Source organism: Rhipicephalus sanguineus, chromosome 4 (genome assembly GCF_013339695.2).
Source record: "Rhipicephalus sanguineus isolate Rsan-2018 chromosome 4, BIME_Rsan_1.4, whole genome shotgun sequence".
In the NCBI taxonomy this organism is placed as follows: Eukaryota; Metazoa; Arthropoda; class Arachnida; order Ixodida; family Ixodidae; genus Rhipicephalus; species Rhipicephalus sanguineus.
Genome location: NC_051179.1, coordinates 80343712 through 80366470, shown reverse-complemented (window position 1 = coordinate 80366470; position 22759 = coordinate 80343712). Strand labels below are relative to the sequence as shown.

General features: G+C 44.2%; 2 protein-coding genes across 2 annotated transcripts in view; both read left to right on the top strand.

Annotated features, from left to right (window-relative positions):
• Positions 1-22759, top strand: part of LOC119390292 (calphotin) — an 806323-nt gene that overhangs the window by 414767 nt on the left and 368797 nt on the right. The gene's annotated exons all lie outside the window — the stretch shown is intronic.
• LOC119390298 (cuticle protein 63) lies at positions 11962-20033 on the top strand. Its single transcript, XM_049414736.1, has 5 exons — positions 11962-12072; positions 18773-18924; positions 19057-19397; positions 19545-19691; positions 19938-20033. Coding segments are annotated over exons 1-5 (738 nt in total). The 5' UTR covers positions 11962-11976; the 3' UTR covers positions 19940-20033.

Below are 22759 nucleotides of genomic sequence, written 5' to 3'. Positions count from 1 at the left end.
GCGTTTGCGGCTCAGGCGACGAACCTCTACCTCCCGTGTTGCTGAAGCGCAGTGTGTGTTATGTGTGCATGAGCACAGGCGTCGGCTACCCATTACTTGAAAGCGCACACCGTGCCGTTTCTCTCCTTAATTGACGACGCTTTGAAGAAGTGCATACCGGGTACCAGTGTTGATTATGAGCTTGTTGATATCATCCTTACGCGGGATTCACGATTCGCTGTGTCCAAATATATGTTCACACCGTCAGCTACCACAACGGTTTAATCATGATCATGGGCGTTAGTCGTCGCGATAGAGACATGCTGTCAACATGGGTGCATCCACGTCAAACGGTGCTATAGCTGCCGAACACGAATAGACATTGTACAAGCTCACATATATCACTACACAATAAGCACTACTTCTGTGAAGACGCGTTACACTTTCGTGTTATACCGATTCCTATGACGGAGGGATCAGCCATGTTTTTAACAGCGCAGCTGTTCTAGCTCGGGGGAAAGTGTGTGGATTGTGTGACCTTGCCCGAAAATTATTATCATCATGAATGGGTATGTGCTAAAGAATTTGGGCAATACCCACTACTCACCGCTAGGGCGCCCCCGGTAATAAGCCTGAGAATGAGTACAGATACAAAGAAAAGTATCATCAACATGAACGGGTATATGCCACAGAATTAAGGCCAGCGCCACTACTCACGGCTACGGCGTGGCCTGTAATAACCCTGAGAACGGGTAGAGAGAAAGAGAGGAAGAAAGAGAAAAACAAACACGGAGACGGAAAGAAAGATATAAAGAAAGAAAAAGTTCTTCCCGTAAAGGAATTCTTCACGAGCAGGGATTTGAACCCGCGTACGCTCACTCCGAAGACGAGCATCCTAACCACTCGGCTATCCAAGCACTCTAGCCGAGCATTTGGCAAAGCCTTGTATAGGCCTTTTCACCGACGGCTCCCTGGGCGCCTCCATAATCCTCTCTGGGCTGCGCTAAATAGGCGTGACCCCCCCCCCCCTCCCGAACACAGCAGCAGTCTGCGCTTCGAATTAGGTAAAGGTCAGAACACCGGATGTGTAAAAGAATAACACGAGATCAAACTTACTTTGCGCCCCTCACGCAACTCGCTTCATACGCATTGAATTACCTGCATAGGTCGCCTAGGACAACGTTACTGTGCAACGTAAAATACTCCGAATAAAATAACTAATGTAGATAGTGCTTTCGGATATGTTACTGCTGTTAAAGAACCGCCAGATTGTTAAATTTTGTCTCGGAGGGGCCACCTGGGACAGATTATATCACGCTCCGTTTCCGTTTATATAGAAATACGTAGGTAATCCAAGCAACGCCATCAGTAAAGCTTCTGCGATATTGGAATCATCCTAGGCTTTGCAACCAGTGAACAGTGTTGCTGTATTTTATATATATATATATATATATATATATATATATATATATATATATATATATATATATATATATATATATATATATATATATATATATATATATATATATATATATATATCTGTGTGTGTGTGTGTGTGTGTGTGTGTGTATTTATATGGAGCCCTCGTCGCAGAAAATGAGGTGTCGGTGCCAGTGCTGTTGTTTGTGAACGCTGTCCGTGAGCGAAAAATCCTGATGGATGCAAAGACAAAATCAGCGTTCAAGGCGTAGTCGAAACCTAGGTGTATTCTACGTGGCAGTCAAGTATTCCACCAGAATGCCACGGTAATTTTTTTTTTGCTGTATTGCCTTTCTATCAAAATGTTCACATTCTCACTACAAACCAACGCTTGAAGCTGCTAAGGCAAAACACCCTATACTTTCGTAATATCGGGCAAGGAGTCTCTTTAACAGATATAATAGTGCGTGGCAGAGGCGTAAAATCGCACCGGGCGTTCCACCACGAGAATTATACGATGAGTGGGTGTTTGAAAGCTTCCGTATATTCACAAAGGACTCAGCTGCAATTCATCATCATCCTCATCAGTCACAGCATGCACAAAGTGGGCAGCCACATAGGTGTGAGTATCACGTTACCGACGCGCAGTTGGTCACTCGTAAATGTAATTACATAGGCGCTAAAGCAGAGTTGGCAACCGCTAATCTCACGTGTACAGGCGTTCCCACGCTTGTGGGCTTGACAGCGAAGCGAAGTATGGCAAGAGAAGGATAAGGTGATGCGAACGGGGCCTGACAACGCTATCGCATATCACTCCTAAAGGCAACGCATGAACGTTCTTTGAGGCGCCCGTTCCTGCGTTGAGCGGCGTCCCGTTGTTGTCTGGCGTCGGCGTAACCGATAGAGCGAACGAGGACGAAAGAGAGCGAACGCGGAGCCTGTCGATATCACGAGCCAGGAGCCTCTAACCTCTCTTTCTTTCTCCGTCACGGGCGCTGGCCCCTCAGTCGGAGCTCGGGCTCATGCAGGGCTGGTACGTGTACTGCAGCTGGATTCGCTTATCTTAACGGGGCTGTCGGCGTTTCGCTTGGTTCGTGACACCTGCAATTATAGTGTAGTAGAATAATTATTCTGGTACACTACACCTGCAATACATAGAGTGGTGTGCGTGCAATGCGAGCGCTGGCAATGTCTGTGGCAATATGTAACGAATGTTACATTGCTACGACTGCGGATAGCCAAAACTAAAACACAGTTAGCGTTACACAATACGAAGCGGTGCTCAGAAGTGGGATTAGGCAGTGTCTTAATCGTCGGTGAAATTTTTTTTATGAAAGTACACGAAAGTATGTCTTCGGTCATGCCTTTTCTTTAAGAACACGTGTATAAGCAGCTTCATCTGCTATCTAGCAAGTCATGCTGTCATAAACGCTCGCTCCACCGAAATATTTTCAGTGCTACTAAGAAGGGCCTTTAAGCGCATGAGTAAATATTGCGATACTTTCCCTGGTTTTTTTTTTAGCTTTGGCACACGCGCTCAGCAATCGTCTTCCCAACTGGGTCGATTCCGCGACATGATGCAATATTACTTTGGCGACATTGCCACTATAAGTTGCGATCGTGGTGAGGCACGATTTTCACGTCTTGCCTTTTTTGTCAGGCAAGCTTGTCACTGCTACGTTGCAAAGCGCTCTTGAAAATATGAATAATTACTCAGTTTTTCACAAGCACATCAGCTTTGCATCAAACATATTCCAAAATGAATGTCGAAATTATATCGTTCTTTCTAAAACAAATAATTTTCGATACACAAGATACCGCTTTAATAAGGTTAAATGACAAGACAACTTCAACTATCGACAAGTATGACATTTCGTAAAGTGCGCTCTCGGAATAAATTTATCGCTTCACTCTCCCATTTAGTCTCATTGCAATAGCGTATATAATTTGTTTAACCGCTTTTCTGTTTTATGGTTTAAAAGTGTTCTTCCTTACAGGTGTACCATAATTCCTGATTGCATCGGAATACTACTAACTATTGGCGGCAGCTATACCCATAGAAGGCAAACGTGCACGCATTGTCTTTTAACTTTGTCGGACTCCTTACAATGCATTGTGCGGTCAATGACACACGAAACGCTTAGGTGGAAAACGTGTTACACTTTGAAATTGGCACCGCACCAACAGTTTCCAGAGAAATCTTGTGCAGGTATTTGACAAGAGGAAAAAATATTCTTGTCTAAATGATGCGTAAGCGTTGAGTTTTATTGAAAATTGCCCCCTTCCTTAGAACGTTCATTCCGATCGACATTGGCATGGCGTTGTTGATCTCATTTCTGGCGTTCGTCAGCGTATGGAACGGCCTAATGACATGTGCATTCATCTACAAAGCTGGTGCTTGGCATCGACTTTCTCTACAGCTGAGATTGTACTATGTGTAAAGTCATCCAAGTAAGCTTGACAAGTTCCCCTAGAAAGCACTTTCATCCCACTACAAAAAAAATCAAAGAAGTCTACATAAGAAGTGTCCTCCTTTTTACAATTGTTTAGTATCGCCGGTACAATATATTGACATGGTTCAAATATATACACATTATGGAATTTTGACTGGCAGCCAAGTGGGAGGCGATCAGGAAAAATACATAACGATATGTAGCCCAGTGACTAAGGTACTTGCCTTCGGAGTGTGAGGGACTGAGAACAAACCTAGCTGCGACAAGAATAGGTATTTTGTTTTGAACATTTACCTATTTATGGCATTGACCGCCTTACATGTGACACAGACGAACAGCTGCCTCCTTGGGTCGGTTTAGAAATGCTTACGCACTATGAAAAAACGTACATTCTGAAATTTTATATGAACCAGTTACTGGATATTGCATACCAAATAGTACCAGCACAAAACGATGCAATCCCAAGTCGGCCTTATGACAACGTATATTCAAAGCGAAAGCATGAGATGCCTCATCAAATACGATAAGTGACCGTCGGTGAGGGCGTCAACACGAGTGATGGATGAAATCATCGTCATGCGATGTCACCATCATATGACGTCATCGTGACGTCATCGTGATGTCAAAGCTGACAACATTGGTGACGTTATCATGGTGTCATATTGACGTCACGTTATGACGTCATCACATGACGCCGTCGCTTGATCATAGGCGGGCCGATCCCAGTGATACGTGCGGTGCAGAAAGCTTTCAATGCTTCCGATCCCGGAGGTTCTGGAAAACCGCGCTAGATGCAGAACAGTTTTGGGGGCGGGGGAATCAATACAATCGATTCAGAAGAAAAAGAAGATGGATTACGCCTCCGAGTAGTCTTAGCTGAAAGTATAATGGATCCTCTGAGTTTTTAAACACACTGCGAGGTTGATAACTTGACTTTCTGCAAGTATACATGCATCCGTGTGCTCCATTACTGGCGTGTGCCGAAATGTAAACCCGAACTCATGGGCGTGCGCACTCAAAGGCGTCGAGGAAACGATTCCATTAGCAGGCACTCGTTACCAACCGTCACAGATTTCGCGGGACTGTCCCAACTTTTCATTGAGCGTCCCGAGTCCCGCGTCGTCCCTGTCGGGACAGCTACATGTCCCGTATTTTTTCCGGGCCGTCCAGTTAGAGATTTTTATGCGATCCGACGCGCGTCATGCTACGAAACACAAAGGTCGCACGAATCGCACGCACGAAGCATTGCTGCAGTGGCTAACGGGGGCTGCGAGGGGCTTTAGCCACATCAGCTGAACTTCCGCGTGAAGCGCGAGAACATTTAGGAATACATTTTCCAGCAAGAGGAAGTGTTGCGAGCAGCACGTAGGCAGATGATGTACCACTTCAAGATGCCGCAGTAATAAAGAAACAATGGATTTGTCGAGAAATTTTCGCAATAAAAAAAAACTGATTTCGCTGGCTCCCTATGACAGTGTACGCGTACCCTCACCCCCTTCCCGACTTCATTGATTGAAGAGTTGGTAACCCTAACTCGGTCCCATATTGTCGAATTCCGTATTTCCCGTCTAGTATTACAAAGCTGTGAGTAGGGTTGCCAGGTCGAAAAGGCAAAAAAAGGCCATGAGACTAACAAAAACTAGTCAAAAAGTAGCCAACTTAAGCCAAAGGCAGTAAAAGCAGCCAATAGTAACCACACTTGTGTGAACACAACTTCGACGCTTTTACTTAAATGATTTAATGCGAGGGCCTTTTCGTGGAATTGCCAATAAGTTCAGCGAGAATCCTCGAAAATCATAATTACAGACGTTAAAGCATAAATTGTTGATTTCGCAATCATTTCGTAAAGGATGACGAAGCGTCTTGCGCTGTTGCTGAAGTGACACCTTCTTCACGTGTACTGCGTGGCTTTTCTTAAAACGACTGGAAGTGCCAGCCCTGTGGCAGCAATAAAAATTAGTACTGCATGAGTGTGCTCAACATCACAGATGCTGGGATTGAAGCACAACTAGTAGTAACTTCACATGTCTCTCACGTGATGACGATGTCCGAGCAGTTATTATTTCTTAGCAGAAGTCCGTTTCTAATTCGAAGAAATAACACAGACAGTTCGTTGAATATCCCATTTCCAATTTCGATGAGTATCTAAAACACTTTTCTTTTCGTGTAATGAAAGCACCAAATTCGATTTCGGGAAGTGTAAGCACGCCTTGCCCGCCATGTTTTGACACTGCATACTCGAAAACCAGCGGCTGCGACGACACAAGATATTGATAATTTGGTTCAAATCAAGGGAACAAGAAAGTATCCAAAAAATATCCAAGTAGCCAAGACGTTTTTCCTGCCGCCACCGGCTAAAAAAGTAGCCAAACTGGCGCGAAGTAACCAAACAGGGCAACCCTGGCTGTGAGAAACAAATATCAGGACACAAAACGCGTAAAGAGAAAAAAGCATTAGAGTTCTGAAAAAGATTTCAGTGAGTCTTGTGATGAACATGGGTCTGTAAGAAATGTACTTTAGTGAAAAATATACAATATATTATCATATTTAAACAGAGTAAAGCATAATGTTTCACGGCATTTCAAGAGAAAGCAAGAAATAGTTACAGCACTCCGAACTATGCATGTAACTCTCTTCACAACCTTAAGTGAATACGTAATACGAGCTTTGAATTATCTTGCACGCCTTGGCGCAATAATTCTGCTTGTCATCTATGTACGTCACTGTGCTACTCGTTAGGGAGACACGATGGTACTGGTACAAGCACCGACACACTTAAGCGTTGCATGATGATGTGGCTAACCGAACTAAGGCGGCACTTTCACAATTAGGCTGAGAGGTCGAAACATTTTCCCTTTGAATGTGTGAAAAACATGAATATCGAAAGCTACATGCATCCGCCTTTAGTTGAGACAGAGAATCAACGGCACAACGTCTAGCTCATTTACATTGATCTTAAAGACTTAGTGAGCAGGGGCGTAGCCAGGGGGGGGGGGGGGTTGGGGGTGTTCAAACCCCCCCCCCCCCCCCGAAATTTTTCAGTTTTGCTTGCGTATATATACACGCGCACATACAAACGCACGCACGAACATACATAAAATATGGTTGAACCCCCCCCCCCCCCCGAAAAAAATTTCTGGCTATGCCCCTGTTAGTGAGAGAAGCATTTTGGGCTTGCTTAAACACTTTAGTGAATCCACTTGTGTTTCCGATGTAAACAAAGAGAACAAACTATTAGACAATTTGAAATAGTTGATGATCACTACAATGCGAAAAACAAGACTTGAAAACACTATTCGAAGCTTGTAGCAAGTTCTCCATATTCCATTGAACACCCACACAGCAAACGGGTTTGAGCCTTTTAGGGAGTTTCGGGCTCGACGCATAACGTGCATCCAAAAGGTACTACGCAAAACCCCCTTCAAAAAGAGGTTCAAAAGGAGGTTTTATTTACATCCTTTAAGGGAGCGATTACACGGAACTAAGGAGGTAAATTTGTGTTTTTATTGAACTCATTTTGAGGGCTTGAACGGAGCGCATTGGAAGTTTTTCTGGTTCTTTTGAGAGCTTTTAAAGCCTCCTTTTGGAGGTAAAGTTGGTGTTTTTATGTAACCCATTTTGCGGGCTTGAACAGAGCACATTGAGAGTTTTTCTGCTTCTTTTGAGAGCTGTTAAAGCCTCCTTTTATACGAGGCCCTAGAGCGGTCGCCAAATGAAAAAAAAAAGTGCATCTTAGGCAGTATATTACGTTTACCGGCCAATTACCGCTACTATTCATCACTAGGACATAATAGAAAATGGACATCAAAGTATTTATGCACAATCATGACATTTGCATACAAGTACGCACGACACAGGAATCGAACTCGCGACCACACGCACTCAAAGCAAGCACTATAACCATTACACCACAGCGCCACCACTTGCAAGTTTGTTTTTTTCGTGGGCTTATATATGTACCAATGTATGTACAAAGCGGCTGGTAACCCGTCAGCACAACTTCGAACTTCTGTTCTTGTACCATCGGCGTGTGTTTGCTCTTGCGGAAGGTCAATACATAATTTGTGGGGCGTCATGCAGGCCGAGCCGATCGACGTAAACACCCCCGGCTCCGAATTCTCCGGTTCACCGTGTCGTGCCGATAGAAAAATTATAAATGTGTGCCCTCTTCGCTCGCGCTAAATTCGTGAATACCAGCGTGACAAAGGTATCTTCAGATGAGCGAACGTATGTGCATTCCATGAGCGTATGCTGTGGAGCAATTTTCGTTATTTCTGCAGCCGCGAACTGCGCGCGTCCAGATGCGGCAGCGTGTTATGAGCGGTTCGAAGACCGCCTGCGTTCTCATATGAAAGTTACACACGCAGAGGCCCGACTTAGAAGAACATTGTAACGCGCCTACATTAAGTGCATTTAATGCGCGCGTACTGCGGCGAGCTACACGTAGGGGCAGCGGCGCGCTCTGAGCAGCTGAACAAAAAACTGTTTCCGCAATTGGCGCTTATTCGCAATGCACCCTTTAGCGCGGACCGCCTGCGTTCGCATAGGAAAATTACACACGCAGAAAATTCCAGAGTTACAAGGACATTGTAACGCGCCTACATAAAGTGCGTTGAATGCACGCATACAGCCGCGAGCAGCGCCTTCTGAGCAGCTGAACGCTTATCTATTTCCGCAATTAGCGCTTATTCGCAATGCACGCTTTAGCACGGCATTCAGTGATTCTCTATAACACATATTCAGTATTTGTTTGCTTTCATACTCAGATACTACCTACATTTCTTACTAATTAGCTTTTATTGGAAAGCATCACGCCACCGCGTTAAAGCGAATGCCTAACGCGTGCCCCAAGGTCAAGGTCAACCTCCCCAGTTTACCAGTGACAGGTCTCCCACAAAACAAAAAAGTTAATGTACTTGCACTTCTCTCTTGTGAACGTCCATGTGTACTTGGCCCTCCCCTCAGACAGATGATGCAGTACCCATTAAAAAAAAGCATTACCCTCTTCCTCAATGGAACAGCTGTTCTTGAGAAAATATGGTTCTGTTGAATGACTTCACCACAGCAGCAGAGAGGTTGGCTTGTTTGCAATTCAGAATTTCACAATCGTAACACAGAAACACGAGGACTATAGCAAATATGCAGAAAACTAGAAAAACTATCACATGTGCACTCCCTCGTCCACCTGCACACTACGTTAAACTTTATTTATACAACAGCAACCTTCAATTATGCTACTATTGATAAAAGATCAACCAATCTACGTTAGAACACAGTGATGACTTTCTGTCTTTCTGTTGCCTATCTTCTACAACGTGTCATAATCTGCGAATCATCTGTTCAATGTGTTTGGTAATAAAACACAAGCAGTTACATTGAGCAGGCAGTGTTTCAGCAATTTGTTTTGCAAGCACAAATTCATTTCTTCAATTTGCATGCACGACAAGTAGTCATACTTCAATTGATACAAGAACCAGTGGTTGCAACATTTTATTGGAATCAAAACAGCAGCAGTTCTCGTGTCAATGTAAGGATATAGGTATATATTCCATCGTCGTGCACAGAACCTACTCCCAAAACTGAATACGTGGAACAACATATACAGTACAGCCTAAGCACTATACATAATTCACAGCAGTAAAGCAATACGAAAGTAGGGTGTAAAATCTCATCATGATGCACACTAACGTGTGCACTTCACCGTGCCAGTATGTAAGTATAATCCAAAAAAATAAGCTACCCAAGGAACTTGGTGTCAGCCTACACACGAAGGAAACTAATTAGTACAATAAGGCTAGCATCACTTTTGGGAAATATGAAACCGTGTAGACAGGCAGTTGTACAGTTTTTTATTGCATTAGTTTGCCCTATGGCATCAAAACATGTCGCAGATGATTTTGGAGTTGAGTTTCCTACAAAAAAGCCCAAAATAGACCTGTGGTGTTGACTGTAGGTCCACTTACCAAGGTGCATAAAAGCATTCAGCAATGCCCACAAAATTACAAGGTTGCCTTCATATGTTGCTGTACATATTTACTCACAGATACCTGGAAGCCATCGTAAATTTCTGGAAGTGTGCTTGGGAACTTGTCGGCATAATCACATGACTGCAATGTACCAATACTTCTAATATGAATAACAAGTAAAGCCATGCTTCTATGTTTTTATGCCAGCTAGTGCCATCTGTAACTCAAAAGTTCATCCTTAATTCCTCACTTGATGGCTTACGCATAATTACCACACTGAAAATAATCCAAGCACCATGGCTGCAACGTCAACTTGCAATTAGGCAATCACAGGCACTAAATACAAAAATTCCTATAAATAGTGACTGGTCGCTTTGCACACTGGATCCTAGGACTTGATATGCCATGAGGATGAATAAAAATTGACCACACATATATAGAGACTGTGAAACAGTCAGGAGTTCAGTTCATAGGTAAGGAAAACGTGAAAACGAAATCAGAACACATAGCAACAAGGGGGACGGAACGACACACTACTAACAACTGAAGTTGAACATGTGCTTCGCTTTTTTAGTCATGTGTGTTTATATCTTTCTGTGGTTTTGATTACACTTCAGTTACTAGTAGCGTACTGTCCTGTCTGCCCCCTTCATTCCTCTATGGATGTGTGATTGTTTAGTTTTGTAATTTTTTCGTACTGTGTGTTTACATCTTTCTGTGGTTTCGATTAAACTTCAGTTGCTAGTAGCGCGTCATCCTGTCCCCTTCATTTCTCTGTGCTGTGATTTTTTTTGCACCCCCCTCTTTAACTATGAATATACACCAACTCGCCCAACTGCCCCTGTTAAGACTTATGTTTGCTGAATAACACTGGGTCCACTCAGCGTCTTTTTAAACAATGCGGAATTTCTCAATGCACACGATATCAGAAAGGTTGCACGCAGTATTGCGCATAACACTCTGCATCAATACCAGTGTTGGCCTAAATGTGGTAAGATGTACGAGCTGTTCGACATAGTGTAAAGTGAGGCACATCAGGGTGTTCGCACAATCATGGGTGTCGGCAGGGGTTTGCACAAAGGGCACCTGCCGCCATCAAGACACACCAGCACTTGACCCCACCCAAGCTACACCAATGCTCTCCTGCTCACCAGGCCGACACGTTACGCCGCCTTGCACCCCAAGACAAAATCCTGCCGACACTCATGGCCACAATACACTTGACTTGAACACAGACTGGTGGGCAAGCAACACTTGCTGCTTTGCCAGAAGTGTATTCCTGAAAATTACACAAAAAAGAAGTCCACTAAGATTTCTGTATACATAAAAATGAATGTCTTACCGAAGATTCGCACTTGACTATCCTTATTGCAGACATTTTGTCAAAACACGAAATACATACAAAATTGAGATGCTGCTAAGTACTTCCTCGTGAGCGTTTCACTTCGTGTGCACAGGGCGAAAAACAAACGGATGTAAAAAAAATGCGAAACACCACCAGAAGTGTACCCTTGCCATGTTTACCATTATGTGGGTAGTTTTTGATGTCAGTAAAGTTATCAATATAAGTACACTTTAAAAGGGTTGTGAATGTTAGCAAGGTCTTGATTAACCGCACCTACTCTGTTTAGGAGTGAAGATTGGGCAACTTGGCACTGAACCATGGCAAAAATAAACAGCGCACTTCTAGTGAGGATAAACTAAGGCCTGGGCACAATAACAGCGCTTTCACCTTGTCAAATTGTGTCAACAGTCATGATACTATGTATTGACCTTGAAAACTATGGCAACATAATGCAAAACAGCAAATTAACGAGATGGAATAGACAAGATGATTCAACAATCTGGTTCAACAGACTCAACAGCTGACTTATATCAATGCGATTAAATTAGCCTTGCACATCTCATAATGGCTAAGAATATGCACATGTAACCTTGGCAAATTCCACTGTTGATACGTGACCAATGAAGTTGCATTCCTTCCATGCCGTTGAATGGCCGTTCCTTCTTTTCTGTTTTCACTGTTTTCTGATTTTGATTGTTTTCACTAGCATAAATGTTCACCCTTTTTGATTTTGTCACTTTGCAGATGGCGTACGTGTTTTGCCTTTGAATGTGCACGTTTCTTCTGCTTTGTCTTTCCTGTTTCTTTTTGTATGCGTATATGTTTTGCCTTTGAACGTGCACACGTTTCTGCTGTTCTGTCTCTCTTTTTGCTCTACTGGGCCTTGTGCACTTCTCAAGCTACCATTGTCGCTTTTCACTTGAGGCCCATTTCCTGTATTTTGCTGGAATAAACATTTATCCATTCATTCAATACCATAAAACGCATGTGCTTCACAATACACACTGCACTTAGCAGATGTCTGTCACATGATATGGCCGTCATTGTATAGCTTTAACATGATTTATTCGTTCTAGCTAAATGAATCCAAGCTAATGATGTTAATGTACTTTGATATGCTATTTCACTGTTCCTTGATGCATATGTATGAAGGTACAGTGCTTATGTACCTTAATATGCTATTTCAGGAGACGGGCAGAGTGCGCAATGCAAAATTGTTGCCGAAAAGTCTTTTCACTTCCTGACAATCTGTGCTTCGGTGGGTTCTCACAGTTGCATGGCGGGAGAAAGATGTCCAGGGTAGTTGACTGCATCCAAGGTAGATGCTGCAAAATGAGAGCGCACGGTCTTGTCACATGTCAATGGGCGCAAATTGACACGATGATGAAGGATTAAAACAAACAAATGAAGTTGGAGAAAAGAATAAATCGAAAACAAAGTTGTCCTTTATGCACATTCCATCATGTGACAATGTGATAACCGTGGCCTTTTGCTCTAATGTATATTCCCTGAAAGCATCATGCCTCATTCATGCTTTATCGCAGGCAAGAAAATTATATCGTGCAAACAACTTTATCAGGGCGCACTCCTGGGTCGATTGACTGGTCGTATGAAGCATGAGTGATATTCACAGAAGTTCCAAAACATGCATCACACATCATTGCTATCTGAGTTTAACGACTTAAATGCGAAGCATTTGTTAAACACTTCTACGACTTTGAACGGATCTATCTACCTATCTATCTAGCCGCCTACGACTCATAGCTCGTGTGGGTGTTTCATTAATGGGATGTATGCCAAAATTCGTGTGGCATGACACGACTGCATGAAGAACATGAATGATGGGTCTTAACTTGAAAATCATGATATGCATTTCATTAACGACATGATTTACACGTCACTCTCTTGGTTCTCTTGCGACTGTTTCGTTAACTTGATATTTACCAAAATAGGTATGGCGTCACAAGAGTGTATGACGCACATAAACGACAGTTTCTAACTTGCAAATCATGACACGCTTGTCATGTATGGCGTTATTTGGACAACATGGTCTCGGGGGCTCTAGTGGCCGTTTCGCATGCTCCATATACACCAAAATTGGTATTGTGCTGTGTGACTGCACGTCCAACATAAATGACAGCTGGCAACATGAAAATAATGACATGCATGTCATGTACACACGCCACGCTCATGGTGCGCTCGCGGCCGGTTCGCTAGCTTGACATACACCTAAATTGATATAGCGTGACGTGATTGTGCGACGAACATAAATGACATATAGTAACATGAAAATAACGACATGTATGTCATTTACGGCATGGAGCCTGGTGCACTCGCGTCCGGTTCTCTAACTTGATATCATACCAAGATTGGCATAGCGTGACGTGACTGTATGACGTACATAAATGACAGCTGGTAACATGGAAACAATGAATGACATGCGTGTAATGTACGGCATGGGTTACATGCCACGCTCATGGTGCGGGCATTTCGCAAGCTTGACATGCCGATTTTCTTTTTTCTTTTTTTTTCTTTTTTGCTTTTCATTGCACTTTTCAAGCGACGCAATGTGCAGAAGGTCATCTACAGGTGCATAAGCGACGATAAGGGCTCGCAAAGAGAGAGAACATCAGTATTACTTACCATTTTTGTTCCTGAATGCGCCGAGCACGCAGGGTGCCCATCATCTGCTTGGTAATGCACAGTGTTGGCGGTAACGCGTTACAAGTAACGGCGTTACCGGTAACGCGTTACTTTTTTCGGTAACTTAGTAACGTACTCGTTATCATTTCGGAACTGTAACGGGTAACGTACTTACGTTAACATTTTTTGGTAACGTGAGGTGTCACGTTACTCGTTACTTTTTTTCAATTATCCCGGAAGTTTTACACAAAATTCCCTCGTCTCATGGCGCCACTATTGCAGAGCTCGCCTTGGCATTCTATTGTCGCAGCGGTGTACTCATGCCGGCCCGCCAAGAGTTACGAATATACTGTTGGGCGAGTTGGTAATTCATGATGAATGAAAATAGCGCGAAAAAACGTAGGACGAAACGAAGAAGGCTACAGCACATGCGCTTGTGCTGTAGCCTTCTTCGCCTCGACCTACGTTTTCTCGCGCTATTTTCATTAATCAGGCGTTAAGAGTACCATCCAATGAGTCCTTCGAGTGCCTCTTTAGTGTAGGTGCGGACGTATTCATTGAGAAGAGAGGCAATCTGTCCGATGACAGTTTTGAAACGCAGCTGTTGCTTTATTTCTACAAGAAGCTGTAGTTATTAGAAAATTCTCCTTGCATTAATCTAGCGATGGTTATCAACTTTGTTTTCAAAATTAAATTAGCTTCTTTCTATCGGCAACTGCGGGTACACGTTTCTATAGTTACCCATTTTTTCAGCGAACGAGGCTGACCTTGAACACCTTCACATAAACGCTCGCAATTTTTGAGGCATACAGGTATACAGATTTTTAAAGGGGTAAAATGCATATGTGTGCAAATCTGATTTGCACACAGATGCCCACACACAAAGCATTTCTTTGTGACTATTTCATCATCTGTCTTGTTAGAAGAAGCGCACCGTCAGAATTACTGTAAATTTGTTGAGAGTCCTGGTGTTTCCTTCAAAAAAATCTAATTTTGTGTTTGATGTCACACTGAGAAAATGTATTTACCATGCGCCACAGAGTTAGCAGCCATCACATGCTACTGTACAGGTGACTTTAGGTCACTCCACTATTGCCAAGCACTGGCGTTGACGGGAGGGGGGGGGGGGAGTTGGGGGGCTTCAACCCTCCTTTCCCCCTGAAATCTTTCAATTTTCTGTTTGTATATGTACAGGCAGACATACAAACGCACGCACAACCATACATAAAGTATGCCTAAACGTCCCCCGCCTCACCCCCGAAAAACATTTCTGGCTACGCTATTGTTGCCATGGTACGACACATTTGTGTAACCTATTCTCGTTGAATCGGTACTTCGCGCAAAAATTGTCGTTTGTGATGGAAGTTTTGTGTGAATTAAAAATATCAGCTTTGTAAAACGGTTATTTGGGGTTCCTACTGTGGAAATGCGGTGAATAAAATTGTTGACCATAGAGAAACGGCAGAGGTAACGTCCGTTACTTTTTTAGGGTAACTGTAACGGTAACGCGTTACCTTTTTTAAGAGGTAACGTAGGGCGGTAACGCGTTCCTTTTTCGTTAGCTCAACGAGTAACGTATTTAGTTACTTTTTTTCGGTAACGCCTACAACACTGGTAATGCACAGCGGCACGCTCGCTTGAGTCGACAGGCCGTCGCGATTATCCCACTCGCAGCACAGCATGTCGCACTGTCGTCAAACCACGCATATCACATCCAGCGGCGAGAACACAGTGAGGCTGCAGGCACAAAACGCGCACACACGACCGACACAGCTGATCACTTGAGAAGTGGTGTTGACAAGGCCTAGCCGGCCTTGCCTAGCTACGACGATCTCGCCGCCGCGGGAACGACTCCCTCCTCACGTTTCTTTCTTTTTTTCTGTTTTTTTTTTCTTCGCGCGCGCATGCGGCGCGAAGCTTTGTCCCATTTCACTTCGGTAGCGCCTCGTCTGGCTTGCTTTTGACCTGGCGGGGGCGGGTCGAGTAGGCTGCAGCCGCCAAGGCCAAAGGGCTTGCTCGCTTCCTCTCCAGCCGTTCGGAGGGTCTCGTATATCTCTTTCTCTGGGCTATCTGTGCAAGGGATTTTTAGTGTGCTGAAGCATGCCGCCTCTTTCTTTTACTTCTTTCCCCCGCACAGCTGCATGCATGCCCGCCAGCACTGAAGGCACTATGGAAAGCTTCGGAAAAAAAAAGAGAAAACATGCCAGAGGAAATGAGATGGGAGTTTTTTGTTCCTCTAACTCCATTCGACGAATGGCGTCAGATAGTGAATTTACCTCCTTTCTTCCACATATTTTCTTAACGAAGTAAAATTGAGGACGCAGAACTTTATTGCACCCACCTCATTACACCCTAAGGTAGTACTGTCCAGATGGAGGTAGTATTAAGGGGGATTGTAGCCCTTGAAACGCCCAATTCGGCTAGTTTGCGTTTGCAGTGCAGAAATATGTACTCACATGCAGAAGTCGTTCCTTTTCACATCGCCAGTACCGCTCTCATGGCGTTACATTACCATTCTTATTGAATTATATAGGGTACCACAAATGTTTAATCGCAACAATTCCACGCTAGAATCAAATCGGAAATTTTCTTCATGGTGATGGAGTGTACTTTATAGCAAAAATACCTCAAGGAATGTCTGCCTTCTCAATCGAAAAACACACCAATAAACCGTGTTATATGGATCACGTACTTAAGAACTCTTGACGGCGCATCGGGGGAGATAATAAAGGGGACTCCTTACGGCTGTTTTACTGAATCTTCGTGAAATTTTTCTTACGGGAAAACAAAGTTAAATGTCACGCTTGTCAATGAGATGGTAGGTGGCATCATTCTGTAGGATCACTTTTTGGACAGTGTTAGCTTATTTCATGAGAAAAATACGAAAAAAAATTGCTCACATCCAGCAATAAATGTCGTTCAAATGCAGCCCCAATATCGTTTTTGCGCAGCAATTGGTGGCGCTCTATACGTTACGCTAAATGCAGCTCCAATGCTGTGAAACCTGAGGCCGTGCGTAGAACGAGCACCCAGCGATTCCCGGTGTTGTTAGTCACTGTCTATTAAAGATCTCTCGCAGGCGTTCCTAATACCGGCGCCGGAGAAGCGCTGGTGGGAGGATGAGTCGCGCCCTCGCGAGGCGGCGGCGCTCTCTCTTACACGGTGCGGGGGTCGGCCACATGTTTCTGAAGCGTTTTTCGCGATTCTAAATTATTTATTGCGATAACGTCTTTGCTATTTCTGTATTATGTTATATTTTAGACCTCGTTTATTTATTTTAACCCGGTTTTGAGCATTGCTAGCCTGGAGCGTCATCACGCCACATGAGATCTATAGATGGACGACAAGCCGGGCCCCTAAAGTCCTACACGCTCACAAAATGACACCAAGTAGATATGTTACAAAATATGTCGCGAGAACCTGAATGAGTCGCCAGTGTCTTGAAATCATGAAACGCCTTACAAAGCTATCATGCCTTCAAAACAGTTGGGGAGAGTCGTCTCACTTTTTGATGGTAAATATTGCTAAATCGCGCACACCGAACGATATTGGCGTCAGCAACTCTTCTAAAAAATTGCGAGCCTGTATTGCCACCAAGCACATTACCTTGGAAATAAAACGCCTTCGGGTGTTTCGACTCGTAAATAAGCGTTCAATTTGCGTGTTGTTTACTTTTGAACGTTTAAATTCACACGCTCAAGGTTAAAGGTGCATCAAACATTACGTACTTCCAACATAACCCGATGCTCTTTTTTTTTCGTGCACATGACAGCAATATAATTTACAATTACAAATTGCATGTACTGGTAATCACTTTCTCGTGAACTATACAGTGCGGGTAGGTAAAAATTGCTGCACAGTACGAGTCAATAAAATGAAAGTAATCTAAATGACGGTGTACATGAAAACTAGTCGTAGAAAATTATTTTAACATGCACCATATGTTTCATTATAATCAATTACATCTAAAGAACTTGCTTCTTCATGAACTCTTAGTGTATGTATACAAGGCGAACAGGCTAACTGATGCTTTCCTTTCCACTCTTTGTCTTACTCGGATTTTAATGCAGGAAAGCTACGCGCTCACGCATTCCCCACAGGTTTTTCTCTTAAGCATTCCATTACTGTTTTCATCGATGCTGAGGTGCGGTGCTTCATTACAGTTCGGAAAACGTACGATGTTCCAGTCGGCTCCGGATTTACAACTCTACGGAGACGCGCGGAATAGCAAAGTGAGCACATACCCCATTTTCTTCATTCTCGTTCTAAGATTTGCTTTTTTAGTTTTCACCGAACGGATAACGTCCGGGAAGAGTTTTCGTATAAAAGGGCCCGCGAACCGCACACACTCAGCAGTTGGCTCAACAGCAGCTCTAAAGTCACTATGGTAAGAAAGCTTGTTGTCCATACTTCTGAATATCTAAGCAAAAGTCTCACCACAGGCAAGAGATCAAGCTAACGCATTATGTTAAGAAAACTCAATCCAGGAGCCTTCCATTCCTCCAAGGCGTTGCTCTTTATTTTCATTGATATTCATCATGCCTTAATTCCAGAATAGTGACAATGTGAACATTTGTCTAGTGCAAAACAGGAAATATTTTCTGGTTTTCGATTGACAGAGAGGACAAGATGCTACAGCAGGATTGTTAAAGAAGTGAAGTGTTGTTCGAGATTACCATTGCACTCACTATTCTCTTGCATAAGTGCGTACAAGAGATTTCCATCGAACATCATCCCTGAACACCCAACTAGTAAAACTCGAGCGTTGTGCAAAATTTGGATATAGCTGTATAAATTAATGCATGCACTTTGCTCAAGTAGTAGAAGGACTTCCGTCAGGCAGCCAATCACTGTTCCATATTATCAAGTTAAAAAAAAAGGCAATGATAAATAGGCACACGAAAGCAATACGTAGCGACAGCAACTCACGCTCACAACGCATACTCTCACATTTCACATTTCAGATCCGTGCCTGCGTCCTCTTGGCTCTTGCCACCAGCGCTTTCGCTGGCTACACCGGCTACGGCCTGGGCCACGGCTACGGTCTCGGCTACGGTCTTGGTTACGGTCTCGGCTACACCGGCTATGGTCACGGCTATGGCCTCGGCTATGCCGGATACGCCCCAGCTGTGCACACTGTCGCCCACGCTGCCCCAGCAGTCGCCACCGTTGCCCACGCTCCAGTCGCCACTTATGCTGCTGCTCCAGTTGTTGCCGCTGCTCCAGCTGTGACCAGGGTTGCCGCTACCTACGCTGCTGCCCCAGTTGTCGCTGCTGCTCCAGCCGTGACCAAGGTCGCCACCACCTACCACGCCCCAGCCGTTGCCACCGTGGCTCACGCTCCAGTCGCCACCTACGCTGCCGCCCCAGTCGCCACCTACGCTGCTGCTCCAGCTGTTGCCACCTACGCCGCTGCCCCAGCCGTTGCCACCTACGCCGCTGCCCCAGCCGTGACTAAGGTTGCTACCACTTACCACGCCCCAGCTGTCGCCACCGTGGCTCACGCTCCAGTTGCCACCTACGCTGCTGCTCCGGCTGTCGCCACCTATGCCGCTGCCCCAGCTGTCACCACTGTGGCCCACGCCCCAGTCGCCACCGCTGTTGCTGCTCCAGTCGCGACTTACGCCGCTGCTGTCCACGCTGCCCCAGCTGTTGCCACCACCACCGTTCATCACGCCCCAGCTGTTGCCACTGTTGCCCACGCTGCCCCAGCTGTCGCTGCCTACCACGCTGCCCCAGCCTACTACGGCTACGGTGTTGGATCCCTCGGCTACGGTGCTGGCAGCTACGGTTACGGCCACGGTCTCCTCGGCTACGGCCTGAACTACGGCTATGGCCTCGGCTCTCCCTACCACTACGGTGCCCTTCTCCGCAAGAGGAAGTGTGAGTATATCTATTTCATCTATCGGTGTGTGAGCTTGGTTGACCTTGCTTTTATTGCAACTCTAAGAGCGGTTTTTCAAACCGGTAAGAGCGCTATGGTGGTTACAGCCGAATCATACCTGTACATATAATTACACCAGTAAACAGTGCATTTTTAGCTGTGAAAATAGTTGTTGGGAACTGGAACATCCGTCTGATTTACATCGTGGAGGTCGCTAATACGATTGTTTTGTTTTCTCTTTACAGAAACCTTCAAACTGTAACTTATTTGAAGATCAAGAAGAAAAGTTGCAGGCATCAACTTCCATCTGGATGCAATGAACTAATAAAAGTTGTTTGCACAACATCTGCCATATGGATTCGCAATTTCTTTTTTTTTTCATTTTTCATTTGTATTGAGAGTTGGAGGCAAAAGGAATCATTCAGGCTCAGCTTCGATGCTGGCTCAGATTGAATCTATAGGAGGTGTTCTTGCGGCTTCTGGTCGTACAGCAATCGTCTTATAGAAATCTGCACCTCTTTGCAGAAATATTTTTGAGCAGACGTTTCGCGCTCATAGAATGTGGTTTATTTCACTTGTCATCAAATTTTGCTAGAAATCTTGGCCAGCATGTAATGATCTAGTAGCAAGCGTTGTCTTCAAGGATAATAATAATTATTTTTTATTCTGGCTAGCGTGCCAAGGCCACCATATAATTATGAGGGACGCCGTCGTGGTGGGCTCCCGAAATTTTGAGCACCTGGGGTTCTTCAACGTGGATCTAAATCTAAGTACACTGTTCTCAAGCATATTCGCCTGCAGTGAAAATGGCGCCGCCGCGACTAGGATTCGATCCCGCGACCTCAGGGTCAACATTCAAGCACCGTAACCAGTAGACCACAGTGGCGGGTAGCTACAAAGATCACCGAAACGGAAATGCAAAAGAGAAGCGCTACGTTGTCTAACCCAAAACTTTACGGAAAAAAATTTTTTCCATACTTTGTGAGCGTGACTAAGATTTCGCTAAATATGACAAACCATCTACTTGAGTCGAGAGTTTAGGTAAAGTTCTCATATCGGCAATGATTCACAGAATTTCTATGAATAATTGAGTAAGGCATGTCGAAATGAAAGCAACAGTGGGCGCCATCCCATGCATTCGGGGAAAGCATAACGAACATACGTAAAAATTCGGCGAATTCTACGCGTCATAGGAATCTATTAATGCAAAGCACTCGAACTGTAGCAGCATATGCCGGATTTTTCGCATTGACCCAAGCTTTACGAGGTGATTCGAAGTCTTCCTGCAAATTGACTATTTGTGGGCATATCGTGTGCTTACCAGGCACGCCCAGTACACTATAGCGTGTAAAAGGTAGCCCAAAGCCCGGCGTAACATCAGCACTCACGTCAGAGCACGGAGCTCATTTCATTGCCACGAAGTGCACGCTACCGGGCGATGATGTGTATATCATACGTAGCAATTGTGGGCATACTCGCGCAGCGCTTGACTACAGCTTGAGGAGTCATGGATATGCAATGTTTGTTACATTGATACAAAACGGGATAGCCGACACCTTCAAAATCGGCATTGTCCTGACATGACGCTTGTATAGGGCCTTTTTCTGAATCAGTTTGAAGCTCTGGCGTTGCTCTGACGTAGAATACTTGACTGCCATGCAGGAGGCCTGGGTTGTATTCCGGCTGGAGTTATGGTTTTTATTCTTTGCTTACATCGGGATGTTCAACCTATCGAACACAGCGCCGACCGCGGCACCGCATTTTCTGTGACACTGGCTTCTTCACACCGGCGGGTTGAGATTTACAATGCTTGGGTTGATGTAGGCGGAGAATCACATGTGGCGCATACCCGCACACAATGGGCCGCGAAATGCGAGTATGTGACGCACGTGCCGGATGGAAAGGATTTGATGAAGTACGCGACAGAGCAACCACTTTATTCATGTCATGACGTGCGCATCGCGTTCGTCATACATTCACGTCCTCCTATGCCAATTTTAGAACCTACCAAACTGAGACGACCAAGATATCGCCAAGACGCAAGCGGCTAGATAGATAGATAGATAGATAGATAGATAGATAGATAGATAGATAGATAGATAGATAGATAGATAGATAGATAGATAGATAGATAGATAGATAGATAGATAGATAGATAGATAGATAGATAGATAGATAGATAGATAGATAGATAGATAGAAACGGTCAAAGTGCCTTTGGTTCACTAAGAAATGCTTCGCATTTAAAACATGCTTTTATTGAAATTGTTTCTACATTGGTTTGTTGTGTGTTCATTTTTAATTGTAGGAATATCGCCTGTAGTACCGTGGCAGACATTTTGCGACCTTGCATTATTGTTAGGCATTGTAGAGTATGAATGGTATTACTTTTTTGAATACTTAAACATGTATTTCTATATACGATACTTCTTTTATCAATAGTCGCAAGATATCTCCAAGATCTGTGGTATAGACAAATTAATTCTATGCCTTCGCCAACGTTTTCTGTTTCTTGTAAACTGCTCCAGATTGGTCCAACACCGGTAATATGTTTGCGCGAAAAAAGAGTTATTTTCATCCTCATGCGCTCAGAAAATCGCTCTGGAGTTAAACGTTCAATTTAGTCAAGTCACTGTTAGTCCTCGATGATTGTTCTCCGTTATTTGAGGCAGCTTTGCTGCTTGCGCTATGGACCGCATTGCTATACTTTAGATAGCAAGCATGCTGTCGAGATTCTCTCTAAATATTCTTTGTTTAACTAATTCACAATTGCCAATACAGCGATACGATTGTGAGGCACATCGATACTGGCCGTATGTAATATGATGAGTCGCGTTAAATAAAGCATAATGCTGCATGGCAGACGCGTAGAATCAAACCAGTCTTCACACCATGTGATTTGGGAAACGAGTGGGTAGTTTCAGGGTGCACCCATTACAAAGCACTCAGGCATGACTGAACATCATAATCAGCGACAGCACCAACAAAGTCTGCGGTTGCTTAGATGTACCAATTGCCTTGCAGACGTATAGTGAGTACTTTGATAACACAGAAAATGAGGAGATGTG